Source organism: Muntiacus reevesi, chromosome 2 (assembly GCF_963930625.1).
Source record: "Muntiacus reevesi chromosome 2, mMunRee1.1, whole genome shotgun sequence".
NCBI classification, from domain to species: Eukaryota; Metazoa; Chordata; class Mammalia; order Artiodactyla; family Cervidae; genus Muntiacus; species Muntiacus reevesi.
In genome coordinates, this window is record NC_089250.1 from 178,187,579 (window position 1) to 178,211,067 (window position 23,489).

The following is a 23,489-nucleotide window of genomic DNA, read 5'->3' on the forward strand; positions in this document are numbered from 1 at the left end:
TTTGAAGAAGCCAAGCCTTTTAAAGGGTTAATTAGTAAGCTAGGGAGGGGTACAGAGAAAAGAGCCCTTGAATGGAAACCAGAGAACCTCAGTGTCAGCTTGGCTCTGCTTTTAAGTGGCCATATGACGTTTTGACCTTTCTTAAACTATTTCCTAAACTTCAAAATTCTATAAAATCTCTCTCAACTCTCACTTTCAGAGGTTGAAGCAAGCTACTCATGTGCCTAAACCACATGGTGACACTGAGCTACAGATACTTATTAGATATGTGTCAATTTCACTAGCTGTAGTCTGTGTAAAACAGAGGCCCTTTCTGTTTCCTAATATAGAAAAACTGAGACTATGTTCTCGGAGTATTTCCTCCAAGAAAACCAAGATGATGAGGTTTCCTCCTCCAGTTCCTCCCATCCCCTATCATCCTTTACTTTTAAAAACTGAGTTAAGACATTAGCCTCAGTTTATCCAGTGTCTTATTCTAATGCTTGAAGTCAGAGAATGCCACCAAAAGCCCCTTTTTTGTTTGGTGAAATCAGTTGGGTGATATTAATAATCAATCCCCCTAAATCATGGCTTTCTAGTCACATGTGATCATACACTGATACAGGAAAACTTCCTGAGATTCAGTGTCTCATAACACGTGTGTCCAAAATCAAACCAGAAATATGTTATCTGAGAAGAACCCAGATGCACTGAAGAAAAAACATTTGCTTTATTTGGTGGCCCTGTTTCTACTGGGATCCCTTAGCAGTACAAACTCAGAGTCACTGACATGTTAATGATTACAAATCTTTTAGTTAGGTCCAGGTGCATTTATTTTTGTTGTTGTTCAGTCATTAAGTTGTGTCCGACTCTTCGCGACCCCATGGACTGCAGCATGTCAGGCTCCTCTGTCCTCCACTATCTCCTGGAATTTGCTCACATTCATGTCCATTGAGTCAGGGATGCTATCTATCCATCTCATCTCCTACCAACCCTTCTTTCCTGCCCTCATTTCCCCCCAGCATTAAGGTCTTTTCCAATGAGTGGACTCTGCATCAGGTGGTACATATATTAAGTTAATGTTGATGTAAAATAGTTCATTTTGACTGAGTTCTCTGATTAAAGTTAATAAATACAACAGATTGTCTTAAATGAACACACACAAATTAGGAAAACATTCTCTTGCTGAGACTCCAGTAAGTTTTTCTGAAATTCTCATCTTGCCTTTCCTCCAAAGAGGCTGGTATGTTCTTTCCTAAGAATCCTTCCTTACTTGGTATCATAGAAAATAAAGGAAATTTAAAAAAATTTTTTTTAATGCATATAATTCATCTTTGAATTCAGTGGTGAAAGAGGGAAGAAAAGGATAATCAGGGTCTATTTTGCACCTGTTCTATGTCAAACATGTTCACATATATTATCTTAAGCCTGACAATACTTTGTAGCAAATTAAGCTTTGATGTTCAAGTTGAGAAAACTGAGGCTCATAGGGGTTCAGCTATCCTCTCAAGGTCAAATGGCAAGTTATTAAAACTAGAATTGAAGCAACTGCTATCTGACTCTGAAGCTCAAGCTCTTTTTACTTGACCATGCAGTTCATTCTAATCAAAAATCCACTCTTGAGAGGGTCTTAGCTTTTTAAGCATAAAAGATTATTATTTAGATTTTTTTTAAGATTACTAGCTAGGATTCTCTGGAACCTCCAAACACTGAATCCTATATTTGGGGGGGGGGGGGTAAAAAACACAACAGCCACCACCAACCACACACTCTTAGTTCTCCCTCTTAATTGAAATTCAGAACCGAGGACAGTTCCTGAGTCATGTTTGCAGGAAGTTGTCCTTGGATTCTGTTAGTGAGCTCACACCCCCACTCTTGACTTCCCAAGTGGCACTGAGAAAGAGAGGAGGAAATGTAAAAAAGTATAAGATGGGATCCTCTGACACTATGGTGGAAATTAGCACATTTCCCAGAAGACCAAGATAAAAATGCATGTGAGAAGAACCGGAGAACCAAACAGATGGGGCAATAAAATGGAGGCGGAATGAGCTCATCAGGATTCCCAGCACACGGTTTACCTCCACAGTGGGCTCTCAGCTAACCTGGGAGCCAGGAGACATAGTGAATGAGTGGGTGGTTACTATGCTGCAGCATGTTACACTAAGAGATTAGGTGGAGCTGATTCACAGCTGCAGATCTGCACGACTTTTCAAGTGAAGGAGATTCTGTGGGCCCTGATCTTTGCCACACACATAACCACCCTCATAGGTGGCATGAGTCAGATATGCAGGGTCCTTCAGATAGACAAGGTTGCTGTGCTGTGAGTAAAATGAGGATGAACCTCCATGTTGTCAAGAGCAGATTTCAACCCTAGCTATGGCCTCTTCTTGTGTGAAGGTTTACCTGCTGTATCACAAATGTCCTGCCTTCCCATAGTCACCCTTGGTTACAGGCGGTTCACAACACAACAGGAAAGAACAAGGCTCTGGAACGTTCATCATAGCGAACAGTGATTCTCAAATCACCAGTCCTTGAGCATCATCAGAAGGGCCTTTGGAGAGTCTACTCTAATCCCTTCTTCTCATACACAAGGGAACTGATGTCCAGAGAGGAGAAATGACTCGTCCCGAACCACTTAGCTAGTGACAGAGTTGCTATGAGGACTCACTCCTGAGCCAGCAGACTTTCCACTGTGCCAGGAAAACAAAACAAAGCCCCAAATAGCATAGACCCTGTTCAGTAAGACCTCTAATTATACTGCCTCCGAAAAGTACAACATCTTAAATGCCTGGGTCGTTCCATCTGGGCCTTGGCAGTTTCACTGGTAACTTTTCAGATTGAAAATCTTCGGAGAAACTTAAGAGTAAACACTTTGGGATATATGCTTTGTTATTTCTGAATCTTCTTGTACACTGTTTTCTTGATTCAGGAGGAAATTAGAATTCTGCAAATACAGTCGATTTTATTTAATTATTAAAGGAACAAGCCTCTATTTCAAGTTGCAAATATGACTCTATCAGTCTATGCCAAGAAAGGCTATATGGAAAAATACAGGCATACTACCCTAATTGTCACATCCAATTAAGATCCACCAAGGTCTGTGAGTTAAAAAAACATCAAACCTGTGAGTGAAAATTTGAAAAGTCAAAGCCTTATCTGAATCATTCTGAACACGTCTGGATTTGGTGCATTGTGGAACCATTGAAAATGTAACATTTTAAGTGCTTTGCAACTTTGTTACCTTCATTTTGCAATTTGTGTATAGGAGGGCTCATTTGAACTTGGGGAGTTTTTTAAGGAGCTGAAGTAAGAAGGATGTAGGAGGAATGAATCTATTCAAGGTCATACTTACAACTTGAAAGGGATAGTTACAGGTTGCTGACCAAGAGACATTAACCCATCATCCACCACCCCACCCCCCTACATTTTCCTCTAACGAATATTCTTACCTGAACCATCATTAGGTCCACTGTCGTCTGCCTCCGGTGTTATGTAGACCAGATTTCCTGTCTCTAATGTTTATCCACGAAGAGATTTTCATGTATAAAACTTTTCTGGTAATTTAGCAACATTATCCTTGAAAATCCCACAACTATTTACATAACAGAAGCTATTGTTTGAAGTGCAAAGCAGGTCAAAAATTCGGTTTCTGGAGATTAATCACTGCAGTCTATTTTACATTATCATAATAATTTAATTTATTTTGATACAGTGTGTTTTCAGAATCAACCTCAGCTTCTGTGCGGAAGTGACAAATCCATTTGTTTCGGGTATAATGGATAATATGATTAATGACCTTGCCACAGGATTTCTTAAAAACGGAGAAAAAAAAGTAAAGATTTCCATTTATAATGTGCAGTAAACCAGCTGTCTGTTGCTTTGCATCAAAATCTCTGTGAACTTGTTTGCAAACCACAGCCCAGATTCTGAAACCAATTTGCTCCTGCTTTGGGGGGTTTCCCTCTGTCTCTGTCCCCTCCAAGAACCTGAGGACAGCGTCTCTAACGGGGACACTGGACACGCTGGGCACCCTGTTTCCGACGGTGGGGCGCTGTTTCACCACGTTGGCACCATGGCGACGACTGCGGGTCGGATCAAGGCCCATGTGGCCCAGGCCTTGCTGCGAAGATCACCATCCGGCGGGCTGTCGCCGGGACCCGCATCGGACAGCCCTCCGAGTGGCCTCGCGACTCCGCGCCCCAAGCTGGACCGAACGTGGCGCGAGGGTGCGCGGGGGACCCCTCCTCGCCGTCGGCATCTGCCGCCTGTTTCTGGTCCACGCAGACCTGAGAATTCTTTCCGAGACGGGACTGCGGACGCGACCCGTCGTGCCTCTCTTTCCCGCCTTTTCGGTGAGGTGGCCGCGGCCCCGCCTCAGCTGGCCCACGTCGGCCGCGGGCAGGTGGCGACGGCACCGCAAGGTTCGATTCCCGCCCGGGGCGCTTCCTCATTTGTGAAACGGGGGTCGTCCCCGCCCGAGGGCTGAGGCGACCGCAGAGCGAGGCCTGGCGCCCTCGGAGCCGCCTCAGGGGCCGCCGGGGCACCAGGGGGCTCTTGGCTTCTCCACAGCCCACGACGCCGGCGTCCTCGGGTGGGTCCGAGGGGGCGCCTGGACTCGTCGGCCGAGGCTCCTGAAGGCACCCAGGACCCCTTTTTTTTTTTTTCCTCAGCCGTCCCCTCCTGAGGGCCGCGGGCCCCAGGCTCGCGCCCCGGGTTCCGGCCCACGCGCCCGCCCGCCCGCTGGTACGCAGCTCGGCGAGTAGGCGCCCTGCCCCGCCCCTGCGTGACGCGCGCCAGGCCGGGCCAATCAGAGCTCGCGGCGCCGCGCCCCACGCGCCGGGGCCCCCGCCCTTCCAGCTTAAGAAAGGGCGCGCGGGCCCCGCCGGGTCAGAGCGCAGAGCCAGGCCGAGTGCACCGCTTCCGCGACGGCGGGCGGATTCCGCGGGCTCCAGCGCTCACGCTGCTCTCGAGCGGCGAGCCCGGCCGCAGCCTACCGCGCAGGCACCCCCCGCCGCGCGCCCCGACGGCGCCGGCTCGCCGGCCCGCCCGCGGACGCTCGAGTGAGCGCGGCGGCAGCGGCGGGATGCTGGCGCTGCTGGCCGCCGGCGTGGCGCTCGCCGTGGCCGCCGGAGCCCAGGACGGCCCGGCGCCCGGCAACCGTTTCGTGTGCACGGCGTTGCCCCCGGAGGCGGCGCGCGCCGGCTGCCCGCTGCCCGCGATGCCCATGCAGGGCGGCGCGCTGAGCCCCGAGGAGGAGCTGCGGGCCGCGGTGCTGCAGCTGCGTGAGACCGTCGTGCAGCAGAAGGAGACGCTGGGCTCGCAGCGCGAGGCCATCCGCGAGCTCACGGCCAAGCTGGCGCGCTGCGAGGGACTGGCGGGGGGCAAGGTGCCGGGCCGGGCAGCCTCGGGCAAGGACACCATGGGCGACCTGCCGCGGGACCCCGGCCACGTCGTGGAGCAGCTCAGCCGCTCTCTGCAGACCCTCAAAGACCGCCTGGAGAGCCTGGAGGTACCAGGGCGGGGGGGGTCTCTGGGGGGACGCCCCCGAGGCGCGGGGCAGAGGAGGGGCGCGTGGTCCTGCCCTCCGGGCTGTGCGGGACACCGCCGCCTGGGCGCGCTCGCACGCCAGGCGAGCTGGGTTTGGGGTCAGGGGCGCTCTCGGTTCGGCTCCGAAACTTAACTTGGGAGGCTCGCATCCCCACCCTTTTGCTGGAAGGAAAGGGTTAAATTCCCGCCCACCCCACCCAGCCGTGCCAGGCCTGTCAGCTGTGGGGCCATTCACTCCCCGAGGTACAACCTGGCGAATGGGGACGGCCCCCCTCCCTCGCTTTACAAATCTCCCAGTCTCCCCGAGCCGGACGCGCTCCTGGACCTTGTCTCAGCGGACAGGGGGCTTCCGCGGGAGGTCAGCAGCCCCGGGCCTCCAGTGTTACCTTTTATAAATCAAATTGGGCTGGACCAGAGCGGGCAGAGGCCCCGGGGGTCTCAGCGGAAGGCGAGCGTGGGCGGGTCACGGATCACACCAGGCGCGCCTTGAAGCCGGTTAACTTCAAAGACGCTGTCCCCCAATTGCGCGCGCGGATCCTAGGGTGCTCCTCCCGATTGCTCTGGGGGAAGAGACCTTATTCCCTTCTCAGAAGGCGTCTGCAGTTTGGAACTTTGAGAAAAATCTTCATTTAATTTCCATCTTTACTCTCCGCCCCCGTTTAAGAAGTGTGGATGTTTCTGTTACACACGTTCACCAAAATACTTTTTAGCAAAACTAGACTTCAATTACAGGTGGTAATTATTGCAAAATTATTTGAGAGTTTCCTCTGGCATGATGGCTAAATTCAGTATTTCCAGCATCTGTATATCCCTCGATTCATTATGATTAATAAGAGCTAACGTTTCGGGAGCACTAAATATGCGCCAGGCATATTATCTAATTTTAACCCGTGCAACAACCCCCCAGGAAGATCCTATAATCTATTTTACAATTTGGAACACTTAGAGGGAGGGGTAGACGGCTTGCCAAGGACTGGTGGCTAGACAGCAGCCGGCATCCTCCAGAGCCAGCAGAATGGTAGAAGAATAAAAGAAATAGGAAGTGAGGATTTAAAAGCGGCATTAAAAGCGAAGATTCCTGGAATTCAGGCTATCTCTGTTTTAGAGTTCTCATTTTCCAGTAACATCTCTGCCAGCATAATCATGCACTTTTGTGCCCTACTGGAACTTGGAAGTTGGGGTGGGGGGTGGCGGCGCGCGGCTAGATCAAAGTTCATCAGCTTTGAGGACCGTTTGATTACCTCTTTAAAAAAAAAAAAAAAAAGTCCTAGCTTTATTTTGGTCCTTACTTGAGAATGATAGATGTTGGTTAAATTTTTGACTTTTTGGTGAGAGGAGGTACACAGCTTCCTGAGAGGGGAAAAGAAATTCCTAAATTTCAAATATTGCAGCAGAGTAATTGCAGTTTGACTTTGAAATCCTTTCCGTACCGAAAAAAAGAAAAGAAATCAGCGAAATGCTCCCGTTCCCGCCATTGGCACGATTTACTATTCTATTTGGAAGCTTCTCCCTGTGTGGCGGGGGCCATTAGAGCTCCATTTCACAGCTCCTTTTTAAACTGGCCCTAACACTTCTCCCGCCTGTGCCCCCCACCCCACCCCCTTCCCTCAACCACCGAAAGCACCAGCTCCGAGCGAACGTGTCCAACGCGGTGCTGCCCGGCGACTTTCGGGAGGTGCTCCAGCGGCGGCTGGGGGAGCTGGAGAGACAGCTGCTGCGCAAGGTGGCCGAGCTGGAGGACGAGAAGTCCCTGCTCCACAACGAGACCTCGGCTCACCGCCAGAAGACGGAGAGCGCCCTGAACGCGCTGCTGCAGAGGGTGACCGAGCTGGAGCGAGGTGAGCGCCGGGCTGGTGTCTCTGCCGCCCCCTGGCGGCCGTCCATCAGCCGCCTCTCCACACCCCCCGACCCCCGCCCCCAGCCCATCGTCTTGTTACTCGGCTGCTGTGTAAGGGGGTGAAGCGGGGCTCAGAGCAAGGGAGGGCAGGCCTGGAGGGGCCCGCGGCACTGCCATCTTGCCCCCCGACAGATGCGACCACTTGGGCCCCTGAGGGAGTGGTCACTGCTAAACCCCTGCCAGCTGACTCTTGGCGGGGAGCTCTGCTCCTGAGTTTGCTAGGTTCTGAGACAGCTCTCCCGTCTTCACCTCTGATCCTCCGATGCTGGGGGCAGAAAACCGGCTGACGCCTTACCCTCCCAGCCGCAGCCCACCTCTCCCTTCTGCCTCTCACTTCTCAGGCCAGGTGTTGCTGTTTCAACCTGAGTCCTCTCGTGGTGCGCAAAGAGTTTGCCTTGTTGGCACTGGTCAGAGACTCGGTGGAGATGGAGGGGGCCCTGCTAGCGACTGGTAGGGTCCTGGTTTTCTGAGCTTGCTCAGACCCCGTGGTCAGCAGTGATTGTGGCCCTGCCTGGTGGTTCCTGGCTGTTTGAGCAAACAGTCAGGGTGACTGACAACAGCCGTCTCTGGAATTAGCTCCACCCCCAGCCCCACTGGCAGTGTCCATGGAAAACCAAGACACTCAGGATCAGCTCGGCCAGTCTGATTCCTGACCTCCTACCACGCGGGCATTTCAGTCCCTTCTTAACTATACCCTGCAGCAGACTCTGAGCCTCTTTCTCTTCTCTGCTCAGATTCTGGTGGGTGAGTTTCTCCCACAGGAAACAGGAAAGGGAGGGATCAAGGTCCCTAGGTCATTCAGACTGTGCTGGGTGTGAAGTGTTAGGTTTGCTAGTTGTGGGTATGGGATTATAACCTTTCAAATGCAATAACCCGACAAGGGCAGGTTCTGATGACTCAGTTATTGGCAGGTCCAGTGGCAGAATGTCTGCATACTCTTCCAGCCACGTCGGCTCAGCTGGGCCAGATGGAGTCGTCCAAGGGGAGAGTGTTTCTGTTTCATTTGATTTAGTCGCTTTTTCAGCAGCATCCAAAAAGTCACAGGGTTCCTTCATCCCTTTCCTGTTCTCTTCTTCCAGAAAAGCCTGTCCTTCCTTCCTTACCATTATTATTGCACTTGGATTCTTGAATTTAAAAATGTCCTCTCTGCCTCACCTCCGTTGCTGGGTGACCTCAGGAAGCTCCTTAGGTCTCAGAGGCTTTCCCCAAAGGCAGCGCAGCTGCAGCTTAGCTCTCTGTCACAGAGCAGGAGGAGAGGAAGGCCCCGTTGGGGCCAGGGGTGGCCGGCTCACCTTCCCTTGCCCGGCTTCGCCTTCGTGGGAACTGCGGGCTGAGGGAGCAGGCTCAGTGCAGTTACTCGGTGTCTTGATTGGGAGGGGGTGGCTGCAGAGTGAGGGGACGGCTTTGCCAGAGACCTTGGTGGCAGTGTACCTCGCTTGGCATGGTGGCTGAGTTGCTACGAGGAAGTGGGTTAACAGAAGCAGGTTGGTTGAAGTCTACTGAGTTCGAGTGTGGAGTCAGGACTCTTGTTATACCCATTTCATAGATGAGAAAAAGTGCTCCGAGGTTCTCAGCCAGACCCGTCATCTGTCTCGGGGAGAGGGGGTCGAGGTGGGACCCAGGCTACCGGCTAATGGATGGCAACGGCACGTAACCCCACCCCTCCCCGTCTTGTTCTGTGACTCCAGGGAAGTTCTGAGTTTCACATCACGGCTGTGACCACCCAGGAGCTGCCCCTCTGTGACTCTCCCTCCCATCCTTGGTGTATCTGTTCACAGCCAGAAAGCCACAGTCAGACCTCACCTCAGCCAGTCTGATTCCTGCACCCACGCTCTTGGGTGCTGCGGAAAGCCTGCAGAGCTCTCCTGGCATAGAGGGGAGGTCCGTGTCCAAACTAGAGCTGGACTCCACAAGGACAGGGCCGTTCTTGCAGAGTCTGCAGACCCTGGCAGTGAGCGGTGGCTCAGGGTCCGCTGCCTCTCGACCCCTCGACGAGAACTCTAGAATCCTGTGTGCTCCACCCAGCCCCGGGGTGAGTCTTTGAGGAAGGCAATCATTTGTCTTCTGAGCAGTTCTCTGTGTCTGTCATGTATGTGACAGGTGTGAACAGAGATGTAAGCTGCTAGCCCCCAAATGTACCATAAGTAGAAAGCACACAGTGTTCCTTAGAAGCATCCTGCTGAGCCCAGGGGAGACAGACCTCAACCACACACGGAGTGGGGCTCTCAGGGTTCTCTGGCCCTCAGTGCATCATTTCCTGCCTGTTAAGTGCCTGTTCTGTGCCAGATGCTGGGCTCTGAGCTCCACGTTCTGTGTCTTCTGTAATCCCTGCGACAACCCAGTGGGATGGGATTTGGTTAGATGAGGGACTGAGTCAGAGCTGAGTGACGCCCGCATTCACGTGACCTGCAGACTGCAGAGCTGGGGTGGCGGTTAGTGGCGACCCCTGAGGCCCAGAGTCATGGAGGCTGCAGCCTGGAGCGGCATATGGGCCTCAGCCCTGCTGGGTGGGATGCTCCTCCCAGCCCAGTGCTGAGCTTCCAACCCTGCGTGTGGATGCTCCTGTCGCCCAAGTCCCAAGGGTGCTCATTTTCTTTACTGGGAGACCTGCTCATCTGTGGGAGCCTCTGGACTCCGGGTGCTCCAGCCAGGCAGAGCCCAGCTAAGAGCGAAAGTAAACACTGGAACTCTTGTCTCTTAGCCCCAGGCCGCTCCCCATCTTTGACTTGTCGGCCACCTGCAGTCTCTGATTTATCGGTCAGGCCTTTTAATTCCTTAATTGGTTTTAGCTAAGTTTCCTCTGATCCTCCAAGCTGTTTTATATGAATAGAGGGCGCCAACTTTCAGGGTATGGCCGCCCCTCGGCTCTCCCAGCCCTGATGGAACTGATCTGTTATCACTGGGCTAACAATATTACCAACCCCGAGCCTGATCAAATTAGCAAGCCTGCCCACCTGCAAGGAGAGAAGCCATTTCACTCTATTAGATAATCACATCTCCTGAAAACACAAGCATTTGCACATTAAGTATTTGCAGCTGCATGTCTTGGGAAGTGCAACTTCCGTTCCTGGCTCTGTAATTTGCGGGCTGTGTGACCTGGGGTAAGTTGGTGCCTCTGCTGTGCAATTTGAAAAATCAGGGAACTGGGACTTTCTGGGTCTCTCAGCCTCACGTGGGGTCCATCTCAGCGTAACCTCTGGCCTGGCCCTGCCCTCAGCTTCCCCAGGCAATGAGGTTTTCCCACCCCTCACCCAGTGCTCCACAGCCTTGGGAGGTCAGGAGGGATCAGGCAAGACTGCATAGTCAGCAGATAGAAATAAATACTATGTGTGAAGCTTAGACTCTGATGTTTCTACACTGCCCGTTCCAGAGAGGTCAGAAGGGTGACAGTGGGCCCTGCAGCCTTCCTTTGTGGAAGGTCCTTGGGTGGGGTGTGAACTGTGGCACCAAAGAGCTTCTCTCATGTGTCTGTGTTCCTCACTGTGGCAGAAAATGAGTCTGGGGTGGGACTTCCCTGGCAGTCCAGTGGTTAAGACTTTGCTTTCCAATGTAGGTGGTGCAGGTTCAATCACTGGTTGGGGGAGCTAAAATCCCACATGACTTTGTGGCCGAAAAACCAAAACATAAAACACAGAAACAGTATTGTAACAAAATCAATAAAGGCTTTAAAAATGGCCCACATCAAAAACCTTTTTTTAAAAAAATGAGACTGGGGGCTCGTGGTGGAGAATGGTTCATCCGTTCTGGCTCCTGTTCTACAGAGCAGGGTGAGGAGGGAACAGATTTCACCCACTAGTGACACAGGCAGTGTGGTTCCAAGCCGAGGGAGCCTGCCTGTCTTTGACGGAAATGAGGATCCTCTGGCCCCTCGTCAGTGCTTAATAAATACTTGTTGAAGGAGTGATGGGCATTTACGTTCCTTCCCTGGCAGCATCTGGTCCCCAACAAGAGAGAAGCTTTCGCTGTGACAGTGCACGGAGTCTGTAATCCCCTGCAAACGCTGGGATCTGTGATGAGCAGACGGGGGCTTGTCCTCTGTGTGTTTAGTTATGATGTTGTTAATTTCGAGCTTCAACCAAAACTGTACTGAAAATGACTTAGATCTACTTAAGAGTTTCAGTTGTTTGACAAAGGTTTCGGAAGCGCCATGTGCTTGGGGCCAGCCCCAGGCAGGCCCCAAGGGATCAAGGCTCAGGGCGGATGGGCTCGCCTCAGTGGGTCGGGAGTCTGCCTCCTGCTGGTTCCAGACTGCAGGAAATGGGTCGGTAAACTTGGTTTTCTCTCGAGGAGGGAAGAGCAGGTCCTGAGCAAAGCAGTTCACTCAGGGATTTAGTCCAAAAGCCACTTCTGAGTTCAGCTGTAGTGTCGAGTCACGGGTGCCTGACTCCTTCCCCTCGGGCGGTCGTGATTCTTCCAGGAGAGAAGTGACATGGACTCGTTGGTGGACGAGTGTCTATGGAGCGCCAGGGTCCCACCTCCAAGCCCAAGTCCAGCAGGGCCCAGGCCCAGCCCTGCTGAAGGGGTCGAGATTTCTAGGAAATAACAGAGGCCATGGGACATGGCTGAGGAAGTGTTTTTTGGCTTAGTTTAACCAGAAGGTTAAATCCAGCGTGCCTCTTGCCCTTCCTCGAGCTTCCAAGAGCAAGGATAAGCCTGGTTCCCACTTCAGCACCTTGGACAGCGGCCAGTCTGTAGCAGGTGCCCTGTGCTTGGGGGACCCGCTTGCAGGGAGGGGGGTCCAGGTCAACTGCTGCTCTGGGCTGTGCTGGCTGTGGGGAAAGAGAAGGGGTTGCTCACACGCTATCAACCCCTCCTCCGGATCCTGCTCCCCCGCCTCCTGCAGGCAACAGTGCTTTCAAGTCGCCAGATGCGTTCAAAGTGTCCCTGCCCCTCCGCACGAACTACCTGTACGGCAAGATCAAGAAGACGCTGCCCGAGCTGTACGCCTTCACCATCTGCCTGTGGTTGCGGTCCAGCGCCTCTCCGGGCATCGGCACCCCGTTCTCTTACGCCGTGCCCGGGCAGGCCAACGAGATCGTGCTGATTGAGTGGGGCAACAACCCCATCGAGCTGCTCATCAACGACAAGGTGAGCCCACCGGGACGCCTGCCCCCCCCCCCCCCCCACATCCTGGCGGCCACTGAGGTTGGGATGTTACAGGGAGTCTGACATCTCACCTCAAGGCTGTCCTCCCCCCGAAGGGGACAGTTTGGACCTGACTCAGTCCCACTCTGGACAGGCGACCGGGCAGAGGGCCAGGCAGCTGTAGCTTGCAGGGATCCAAGCTGTGAGTCCCATCAAGAAGCCGCAGAGGGTCAGAATGAACAGGGCCTCCTCGGGGCAGCCTGAGTTTTCACAGGCCCTCAGGCCAGTCAGTCACAGTGGTTCCCCAGGAATAGGGGAGGGTGTGTATTTGTGTATGTGTGTGCGATTGTGTGATATTTCTCATGAGCATGTCTTTTCAGCGGAGGGGTGGGGGGGGGCTTGAAATATATTTACATACAGTAAAATTTATACTTTTTAGTTCAACCAATTTTGACAAACGCATAGCTGTGTAACCACCACAATTAAAATATAGAACAGTTTCATCTTTCCCCCAAATTTCCTCCTTCCCCTTTTTTAAATTGGAAGATAATTGCTTTACCATGTTGTGTTGATTTTTATTCCCTTTTATAGCCACCTCCTGCTCGTACTGCAGTTGGTGGCAACCACCCATCTGTCCCCTGTCTCTACAGTCCTGCCTTTTCCAGAGTAAATATCCCTTTTTGATAGACTGGCTTATTTTGACATTCAGGAACGTGGTCTCCTTAAGAGATCAGCTCTGGGCGTCTGTGGGACCCTCCTGCAGCCTCACTTAAACGTAAGGCAGGCTGCACGTCCCCCAACATGCAGCCTCACACCCTCCTTCCTGGGGCTGAGTGGTGGATGGCTGCACAGCCCCAGCGGGCTCCCCAGGCACTCAGCCCCCACCCTGCCTGTCTCTACTGAACTGCTCTGGCTGGAGTTTGTTTCAGTGGGAAACGCTACAGAATCCACCTGCAGGGCTCCTTCCAGCAGTGGCCATGTCCTTGAGCTGGGGATTAATTGTTCTAAATAGCGCGCTTGGACGAAGCAGAGCCGAGAGCCTTGTTTTCCTCTAGGTTTCGATGTCGTGTAAACACCCAATTCCTGGGAGGGAGCTCGGGGTTGCTAGGACACCAACAGTAACAACATGATGCTTGACAGCAGAGCTGGTCTGTAGAGGACTTATAGGACCGCGGGGAGACGGTGTGGGGCGTGAAGGCCCTGTGTGCACTCCTACCTGCCCAGGGCCTGCCCACGGGGACACACACATGTAGATCCCCAAGTGTTGCAATGGCTGTTGGGATCCTACCAGCAGAGTGTAGATGCCTGGTCTGACTGTTTTCCAAAGAAGTTACCCAGTAGAGCTCAGACTTCCCTTTGGGTTCTCCAGCGAGAGACATTCAGGACCAGCATGGGGGCAGGGAGCTGTCCGTCACATCTGCATGGTCTGCACAGTATCCATCCCAGACCCTCAGCCGAGCCAGGATCCAAGCATGTCCAATCGACAGCAGGGCCCCCCTGGGGTCAGGGGCTTGTACCCAGGCTGCCCCTTTCCCCTTAAGAGTTTGACACGTATGGTGTCTCCAGTCCAAGGGTCCCTGTGAGCTGGCAGGGTCAGGTGTGCTACCCACAGAGCAGAGAGGGGGGACATCAGAAGGGACCCCCCCTCCCTGATAAGAGCAGCAGTGGGCTCAGGGCCTCCAGTCCCCCCAGGTCCAACTCCTGGGGACCCCAAGGGGCCCTCACCTGCACGTTGCCGCCTGCAGGTCGCCCAGCTGCCCCTGTTTGTCAGTGACGGCAAGTGGCACCACATCTGTGTCACCTGGACGACGCGGGACGGCATGTGGGAGGCCTTCCAGGATGGGGAGAAGCTGGGCACTGGGGAGAACCTGGCCCCGTGGCACCCCATCAAGCCTGGTGGTGTACTCATCCTCGGGCAGGAGCAGGTGAGTGCGGCGGCTGGAGGAGCAGCCGGCCACTCGGCATGGCTGTCTCCCGCCTCGGGCCCCATCCAGCCGTCTGCCTGCCGGACCTGGCCTTGGTCACTGCGGCATGACAGCCAGGCTGGACACCTGGGGTCCCTGCCGGCCTAGCTCGGGCTGTCCTGTGGCCTGAGGGCGGGCATGGGGACACATCCTGCCCTTCCTAGCAGGGACCAGGTTGGTGAGGTGGATTCTGGCAGATTCTAGAGTGGAGTCTGACCACCACAGGCAAGCAGGAGTGTCCCTGGAGCCCCAGGGGCCCCGGGCCATCTCCGGCTCTTTGGCCTCTGCCTGCCACTGTGTTGGCTCGGGATGCCCAGCCCTGGCTGGTACTGGCATTTTCCAGGGACTCCCAGCTCAGGGTCTTAACCTTGATCCCCAGCACGGCCTACTGGGGAACCACATCTGTGGTCGAGATGGGGCAGGGACTCAGAGGCTGCCCTCAGAAAGCTCCCCCCTGGGGCAGAGGCCATCTGCTTTCAGGCAGAGAAGAGTTCACTTCTCAGTCTGTGTTCGGGGTTTGCTGGTGGAAATCAAGGGAATAGACCCTGGGCCTTTGGGGGGCTTTGAGTCGGGTCTCTTGGCTCCCTGTTATTTCTCCCCTGAGAGGGGCTGGGAGTCGAGCGACCCAGGTTCAGTTCCAGCTCAGGGGACTTGGGCAAGGATCTCTCAGTCTCCCCTCCGTAAAGTGGGGTGGTTTGAGCCACGCCATCTCCCAGGCCTCACGAGCCCTAGAGCTTTAGAAGCAGCAGGACTCGGTGGTCGCAGGGTGCCATCTGAGTCAGGGGAGTCTGCCCCTGCCCCACGTCCTCCCAGGCTGGCGCTCCCCCGCCAGGCCAGTCACACGCCTGGGAGAGGGGACAGACACGTCCGCCCTGAGCCTGCCCCCATGTGCTCTGTCCCCCTTCCCCAGGACACAGTTGGTGGCAGGTTCGACGCCACGCAGGCATTTGTTGGGGAGCTCAGCCAGTTCAACATCTGGGACCGCGTCCTCCGTGCACAAGAGATCATCAATATCGCCAACTGCTCCACGAACATGCCGGGCAACATCATCCCCTGGGTGGACAACAACGTGGACGTGTTCGGAGGGGCTTCCAAGTGGCCGGTGGAGACCTGCGAGGAGCGTCTCCTTGACTTGTAGTCACCCACCCCTCTGTCCGGGAGGCAGGGGCTGGGCCGTTCCCCTCACAGCCCCAGTGGAACTGCGTGCGAACTTCCTGCCACAGTGGGCGGGGGGGCCCTCAAAGCCCCCCACCCAGGGCATCTCTCAGCCTGAGGCTCTGTGGCGTCATTTGTCACCAGCTTATCTGTTCTGAACCACGATTTTGTTGGTTTGGGGCGGGGAGGAAGCCCTGAGCCGCAGGTGGACGGATTCCTGACTCCTACCATGGAGGGACTCCTGCTCAGAACCCCTGTAAATGCTAGCGCACCCCAGCCCTACCCACTCCCACAGATCCCTGGTGTCGCGTGTGCGCTGTCTTCCGTCCCCTTCGAAGGCTGTGCATCGTCCTGCCGGAGTGGCTATGTCCCTCGTGTGTTGCGTACACCCTTGCTGTCCGCTGAGCACGCAGCGAAGCCCCTCCCTTCTCTCCCACGCCACCCCCCAGAAAAAGGGCCTTTCTCTTGGTGTTCTTTACGCTGTGAATCTTTCTGTCCCAGGACCTCAGCTTGCGGAGGGAGGCAGGCTGCCCAGACACTGCCCTGCCTGATCTCCAAGGTGGAGGGAGCGTCTGAGGCCCCAGGGAGGGGGCTGTGAACGGGAACCCTGGACACAGAAGGGCCCGGGCCGCTCTCCCCCGCCTCTGTCAGCTTGCCCTCTGACCCGCGCTTTGGCGGAATCCTGGCCGGCTTTGAAAGGTGTCTTTTTCCCACTGGTGCCAAAAGTTCAGTTGCAGCTTTTACAACCATGCCATGTGGTTTGGGGAATTGATTTTTTTTTAACCACCCCCCCCCAAACAGAAAAGAGCAGCCATTAACCCGCTCCCAGTTTTTTGACATCTTGCCCCACTGTGAGGCATGTGCTCATTGTAATTCACATGGATTCCTGTGAGCATCCAACTGTCCCCACTATTTCCCCCAGAACTTCTTCAGGAAACTGCATGTCGTTGGGCTGGTGCCTGCTCAGCGACTCCAGGCTGCTTAATTTATCGGACAGAGGTCGTCATTTATTTTAAAAGATAGACGTGGTTCAGTGGGGAAATTTATACAGCTAAATATTATATATTTTATTTTTCATACATGTTCGAAGTGCAAATCTGTGGAAGTTCCATTTGTAGGACCAAGCTGACATGCCCATCCTAACACTGTATGCTACAAGAACTCTTCTGATGATGGAATTTTGATTAAAATGCACTGGAAGACAGCCTTGGTGTCTGCTTTCTCCATGTCTGGGGCTGAGGGCAGGGAGGGTTGGGGCTTTGCGACCCCTGGCAGAGGGCTGGCTTCTCTGGTTAACTTGGACTGGGCCCTAGTGGGCAGCCCCAGGGGAGCGGAGAATGCCTGGGGGAGGATGTGGTGCTGGACCGCCCTCGCCTCCTCAACCCCAGCCAGACTCAGGCTGGGGGTGCATTGCAGGCTCCACCCAGTCTCTCTGTGCCCAGCCTGTCCCTGTCATCTCAGCTGGGAGTCCCACTTCGTTTGATGACCCTGCCCCAGATGGGACACCTGTTCAGCACCTACCCTGTGTATTGTTCTCATTGTTTAGTCGCTGAATCGTGTCCGACTCTTTGCAACCCCATGGGATTCTCCAGGCAAGAATACCAGAGAGGGTTGCCATTTTCTTCTCCAGGGGGTCTTCCTGACCCAGGGATCGAACGCACGTCTCCAGCATTGGCAGACGGGTTCTTTACCGCTGAGCCACCAAGGAAGCCCACTTTGTGTATGCTCTGCCATAAAAATCTCATTTAATCCTATTCACAACCCCCTGAAAGAGTTCATCCCAATTGAGGGGTGAATGCGTGGAACAATTAAAACCGTGACTTTGGGAACACACAACTGACCAAGGGCAGAGCTGGGACCCAAGCCAGCCTGACCCTGAAGGTCCCTCCACCCCCACCTCCCCGCCTTCTGGCTTTTGGCTCCAAGGGCACCTAGTGCCAACATGCCCTGCTGGTGCCTCTCTGTGTCCACCTGGCCCCGGCAGGTGTGTCGATATCTTTCCTCATCTCCCCCAAGGTCAGGAATGCCCCCTCATCAGCACTTTCTAGTTTGTATCTTTATTCCATTTCAGTAGCTGCAGAGTTATAACTCAGTTCGTCCCTTTCCCAAATGGAAATGCCTGAATGACTACTTTAAGGGAGCAGAGTCCAGTCTTGGAACCAAACGACACTGTGTGCTGGGTGTACTCGATACTGAGGCTGCAATGGAAGCTGTGACTTCTAAAGCCAAGCTCATCCCTGGGTCACTGAGGTCCCTGGAGTTCACTTTCAATGCTGTGTATTATGACTTGGCAAGAACTCAATCATTCGTGTAGGGCGGAACGTGAAATTGGGCCAGATTCCCTGCTTGGGGGCCCGTGGAATCCAAAGTGCTGAGATCAGGTGGAGAGTGGTTTATTTGGAAGCTCCTTCATGATGAAACCAGCAGTTATTCAGATCTCCCTCTGAACGGCGCTGAGGAGTTTTCTTATTTCTTACCCATGTCAGGCACTGGGCTCACCTTACCTGATTCTCTGACATTGCCTCTTCCAGGAGCAAAGCTTTGCATCAGGGCTTTGAACCCCTGCTGAGTCATATAATTTCCTTCCTGCAGTTGGAGAAGCTCTGAACCCAGAACATGGGACCAAAGTACTCCTTCCAGAACACCAAGTTCTGCCACAACCAAAGATCCCGCATGCTGCAACAAAGATCAAAGATCCCCAACCACGGCTGAGACTCGTCACAGCCAAAAAAAAAAAAAGGCTGTAGGTGGTCAGTGCTGGGGGGTGGGCATTTTCTATGGGGGGACTTCTTCCTTAATGGTTTCTTGCTCCACATTCAGCTATGAAAGAACCAACCCAGCCATTGACCTCAACTTTGATGGCTCAGAGAACCACCAGTTGACTGCCTGGGGTTGGAGTTGCACCATCACATGGAAGTGATTTGATCGTTACCGGGGACTTCAATATAATAAGGCAGCCTGTCAAGGCCAGGACTGCGCGTGTTTGGTTATGTGACTTTGGCCTTGACAGGCTGCTAGCTTCCCATTGTTTTCTCCAGGAAGCACTAGGCAAATTTACTGGATGGTTTTACTTCTCTCTACAAAGCAGTAGTCCTGGTCTCTGGAGTTGTCAGTGCAAATATTCATAAGCACATTTTAAAACCCTATTCAAGCAGAAATAAAACACAGAAGATAAGCTCGTGGGTAGCTTGACATTTCCTTGTCACTCATCATATACCAGAGACCATGTCCTGTGGGAATAATGCACCCCAAACCCTGGCTTTCTGTGCTTAAGGGAGTGGCATGGGTCACGAAGGGTCTGTGTCTTGGCTCAAGACTCAAGACTGGCAAGAAATACTGCATTTACTATCTTTGAAGGCTATTTGTCATCAGATACCATATATATAACAGACATGTAATGCTTAGACACAGTTTAAAAAGTAATCATAAATTGCATACCAACAACCAACAGATCTATTTAAGAAACGTTTGTGCAGGAACTTCCCTGGTGATCCGGTGCCTAAGACTCCGTGCTCCCAGGGCAGCGCACCTGGGTTCCTGCCTGTCTCTTGTTGTTGTTCAGTCATTAAGTCCTGTCTGACTCTTTGCGACCCCATGGACTGCAGCAGGCCAGGCGTCCCTGTCTAGGGACAGTGGAATGACTGAGCGGTATCTGTCTGCCCCCAAAAGAGCAGTGGATCTGACCAGGGGGAGGAACTCTCCGAAGTCCTTCCTTTGGGAACAGGCACTATGAGCCCTTGGAGTCCCTGCTGTTTGAACGGGCCGGTAGGCCTGGAGTTGGAGTCGGGAGTCGGGGGCGGGGGCGTGGAGGGGCATTCCCCCGGGGTCAGCCGTGCCCCTGGAGATGTGGCCACGCCCTCTGGAGGTGTGGCCACGCCCTCTGGAGGTTCGGTCACGCCCCTGGAAGTTGACCACGCCCCCTGGAGACAAGGGCACGCCCAGCTCCTTCCCAGCCGGCTCTGTCTTTCTACCCCGGGGGACCAGGGCCACACGGTTGCTGCGGACACAGCCGTCATTTTCCCCAGGGCAGCAGCGCTGGCTCCCAAGCCACCCGTTAGAAGCCAGGGCCTCTGGCACAGCAGAAGAATCGAGGTATGGCGTGGCCATAGTTTGCAACCAAAAAGATCCCATCCTCCTGGACCTAGGACAGGTCTGCGCGGCGTGGGTGTGGCGGGGTGAGCTCAGGTAACAGCCCCACCTCTACCCGCCCTCACCCCCGACCTCGTGGTCAGAGTCCCAGGTGCCTGTGGTTCCTCAGAGAGAAGCTTTCAAAGCCCAGGGACCTCTCCTCATAGCCCCACCTCCCGTTCTATTTTAGGAGTTTCCAGTGCAAGAAATAGGAAAATGGAATAAATAAATATATTCTTGCTTTCAGCCGAGAGAGGAGGCAAAGTGGAGAGGGATCCAAGTAGCCTTTCAGCAGTGTCTCCTGAGAACATTCAGACTGGCTCCCAGCTTGGGCAAGGTGGGGGCCCGGCTTACCTGTGGGGAGACTGAGGCCCCAAATTTCGAAAACAGCTAAGGTTCAGTTCCAGGCCTTTAGTATATTCTGTGTGCTTGGTCTGTACACCTTCTTCTCTTAATAATATGATGTAAATTTTCTGTTGTTGTTTTGTTGCTAAGTCATGCCCGGCTGTTTGCAACCCCATGGACAGTAGCCCACCAGGCTTCTCTGCCCGTGGGATTCTCCAGGCAAGAATATTGGAGTGGGAGCTATTTCCTTCTCCCGGGCATCTTCCCGACCCAAGGATCGAACCTGTGTCTCCTTCTTGGCAGGTGAATTCTTTACCACTGGGCTACCAGGGAGGCCAATCTTTTTTTTCTTTTTTTTCACTAGAATGTAATTTAAAATATTGACCTATTTACAAATCAAGGTGTGTACATGAAGCCGCTGACCTGGAAACCCCAGGTGAGGGGGCCGGCCTTCGAGGAGAGCCCTGATTCCTTCCTCAGGCTTCTGCAGGGAACGCTGAACCCCTTCTCAGCAGCTCAGAGTCTGCTCCCCTGGCTTCTCTCTGCTGAGACACTGTCCAGACCCTGACCCAGATTCCAGCTAAGCCTCAAGCATGTCCACAAGGAAGCACCCCGCAGCCGTTATTCACAACCTCTCAGCTGGTGACAGCTGGTCAGGGAGGGCCTCCTGGCCTGACATGGCAGCAGACCTGGGGGGCTGGGCTCTGGGTCCAGCTGCTCTTGCTGTGTGTCCTTGCTCAAGCCACTACTCCTCTCTGGGCCACTTGGATGGTGGCCTAGAGCTCCTGACATCTTTTCAGTCTGGAATCCAACTGAGGGTGTGGTCTTTACAACAGTTCCTCATGATGATGCTCCAGGGCAGCTGGCCTTTAGTTAAGCTACCTGACTTTCCCTTAAAAGGCAGACAAGTCTGTTATTCCCCTTTCACAGATGAAAAAACTGAGGGCTCGAGAAAAACAAGGAACTTATTAGTGCAGAGGCCCACCCAGAATCTGGCCCTGGACATGCTGTCCTGAAGGCGTGTTTCAGGCAGAAACCCAAGGCATGGGCCAGAGACAGGGCATGTGCTCCCCTGGTAGAGGAGTTATTGCTGGCAGCATCTGAGTGTCCCCTGGGGACAGCCCCCCAGGCCATCTGCAGGCACCCAGGACAAAGCCCTGCTCCCTGTTCCCCTCCCTACCTGGCGCGCTCTCTCCCTCTCAATCAGCAAATATTTGCTATTGCTCATGAGCTGCTGCCATGGTTACAGGCATCCCGGGAGCTGAGGGTCCAAGTTGGACTTTAAACTCTTTAAAATTCAAGACCTAGAGTAAACATCTTCCTGAAACCTCAGTCCTGCAGATGACAGTCCCTATCATGCCAGGCTTTGAGCCCTTTGCTGACTGAGGGGTGGGAGAGGTGGAGGAGGGACCCCACAGGCCTGAGTGGGGGAAGGAGAGCCTGAGGTCACACAGGCCCCACTTCCAGCCCCTTCTTTGAAAAATGCCACCCCTAGGCAGCTTCCAGTGACCCCAGGGGACTGAGTTCTAATGAGACTCCCTCCACCTCAGCTATGGATCCTGAGTGAGTCATGGTTCTTTGAGCCTTAGTTTGCTCATCCATAAAATAAGGGTGATTATAAAATAAGCACCCCCAGGACTTTTTTTTTTTAAGTATAGTTGATAAACATTGTTGTACCGATCTCTGCTGTACAGCGAAGTGACTCAGTTATACGTGTGTGTACATTCCTTTTTTTATATTCTTTTCCTTTTTGGTTGATCACAGGGTATTGAGTATAGTTTACCATGCTGTACAGTAGGACCTTGTTGTTTATCCATTTAAAATGTAATCGTTTTCAGGGACTTCCCTGGAGGTCCAGTGACTAAGACTCTGAGCTCCCAATGCGAATGCCCAGGTTCAAGCCCTGGTCAGGAAATTAGATCCCACATACCACAACTTAAAAAAAAAAAGAAGGAGAAGAAATCCCAAGTGCTGCAGGTACAGATAAAAAATTCTGAGTGCTGCAACTAAGACCCAGTGCAGCCAAATAAATAAATATTTTAAAATAATAAATAAATAAATGTAAGAATTTGCATCTACCAACCCCAGACTCCCAGGCCAGCCCTCTCCTTCCTCTCTCCTCTTTGACAATCACAAGTCTGTTCTCTGTATCTATGAGGCTGTACCTGTTTGTTGTTGTTGTTCAGGCACTAAGTCGTCTCCAACTATTTAAGACTGTATGGACTACAGCACACCAGGCATTCCCTGTCCATCACCAACTCCCAGACTCATGTCCACTGAGTTGGGGATGCCATCCAACCATCTCATCCTCTGTCATCCTCTTCTCCTCCCGCCTTCAATCTTTCCCAGCATCAGGGTCCTTTCCAGTGAGTCGGTTCTTTGCATCAGGTGGCCAAAGTATTGGAGCTTCAGCTTCAGCATCAGTCCTTCCAGTGAATATTCAGGGTTGTTGAGGTACATTTCAGATTCCACATATAAGTGATATCATGTGCTATTTGTCTTTCTCTGTCTGACTTTCTTCAGTTAGTATGATACTCTCTGGTTGCATCCATGTTGCTGCAAATGGTAGTATTTCCCCAGGCCTTATTTTGAGGAGTAAAGCCCTCGGATGAGAACATACGCGCTGAGTGGGAACATGTGGCTGTAAGTGGATAGAAATCCAGAGGTCTGGTTACAATGGACGCAAATGCCCAAGGTTACTTCTCTACACAACTTCTCTGAGAGACTGGGGGCCAGTGATTTGACATGTTGGAGCAGCCGTTTCCTGCCTGTATAATGAGACAACCATCACTACACAGCGTAGAATTGCTCTGAGGATTGAAAGAGCTGAGATGAGCATGTTAGTCATCCCTTGTCGCGTAACAAATTCCTCCTAAACTGAGCGGCTGAAGACGGCAAACCTTTATTATCTCACGGTCTCCATGGGTCAGGGATGCGGGAGTGGCCTAGCTAGGTGGTTCTTGTTCAGCATCCTTCGTGAAGTGACGGTTGAGATGTTGGTCGGACTGCGGTCTCTGAAGACCCCACTGGGCTGGAAGACCTCCTTTCCAAGAGGGCGCCCTCACACGGCTGTGGGCAGGCGGCCTCCATCTGTCACCGGTGGGTTGCTCCAGACAGGGCAGCTGACTTCCCACAACGGCTATTCCGAGGGCAGCTTGAATCTTCTGTAACCTAATCTCAGAAACATCTGCTGTCTTCTACGGGTCCCGCAGACCAGCCTTGGTGCTGCACATGTGGGAGGGGTCTGCTGAAGACCACGCACACAGGAGGTGGCGTTCAAGGGGGCCACCTTCAAGGTTGGCTGCCGCCCGAGGAAAGAGTGGTACAGACGCCTAGTGACCCCTTAGTATGTGGGGGCGGTCCAGCCGTTATGCAGGGTGCAAACCCAC

At 53.3% G+C, this 23,489-nt stretch overlaps 1 protein-coding gene across 1 annotated transcript; it reads left to right on the forward strand.

Annotated features, from left to right (window-relative positions):
* The first annotated feature begins 5,062 nt into the window (after positions 1 to 5,062).
* Positions 5,063 to 15,896, forward strand: NPTX2 (neuronal pentraxin 2). The gene is made up of 5 exons (XM_065920201.1): positions 5,063 to 5,488; positions 7,148 to 7,364; positions 12,267 to 12,511; positions 14,254 to 14,433; positions 15,383 to 15,896. The coding sequence occupies exons 1-5, from the start codon at positions 5,063 to 5,065 to the stop codon at positions 15,608 to 15,610; spliced, it is 1,296 nt and encodes a 431-aa protein (XP_065776273.1). The 3' UTR covers positions 15,611 to 15,896.
* Positions 15,897 to 23,489: the final 7,593 nt, after the last annotated feature.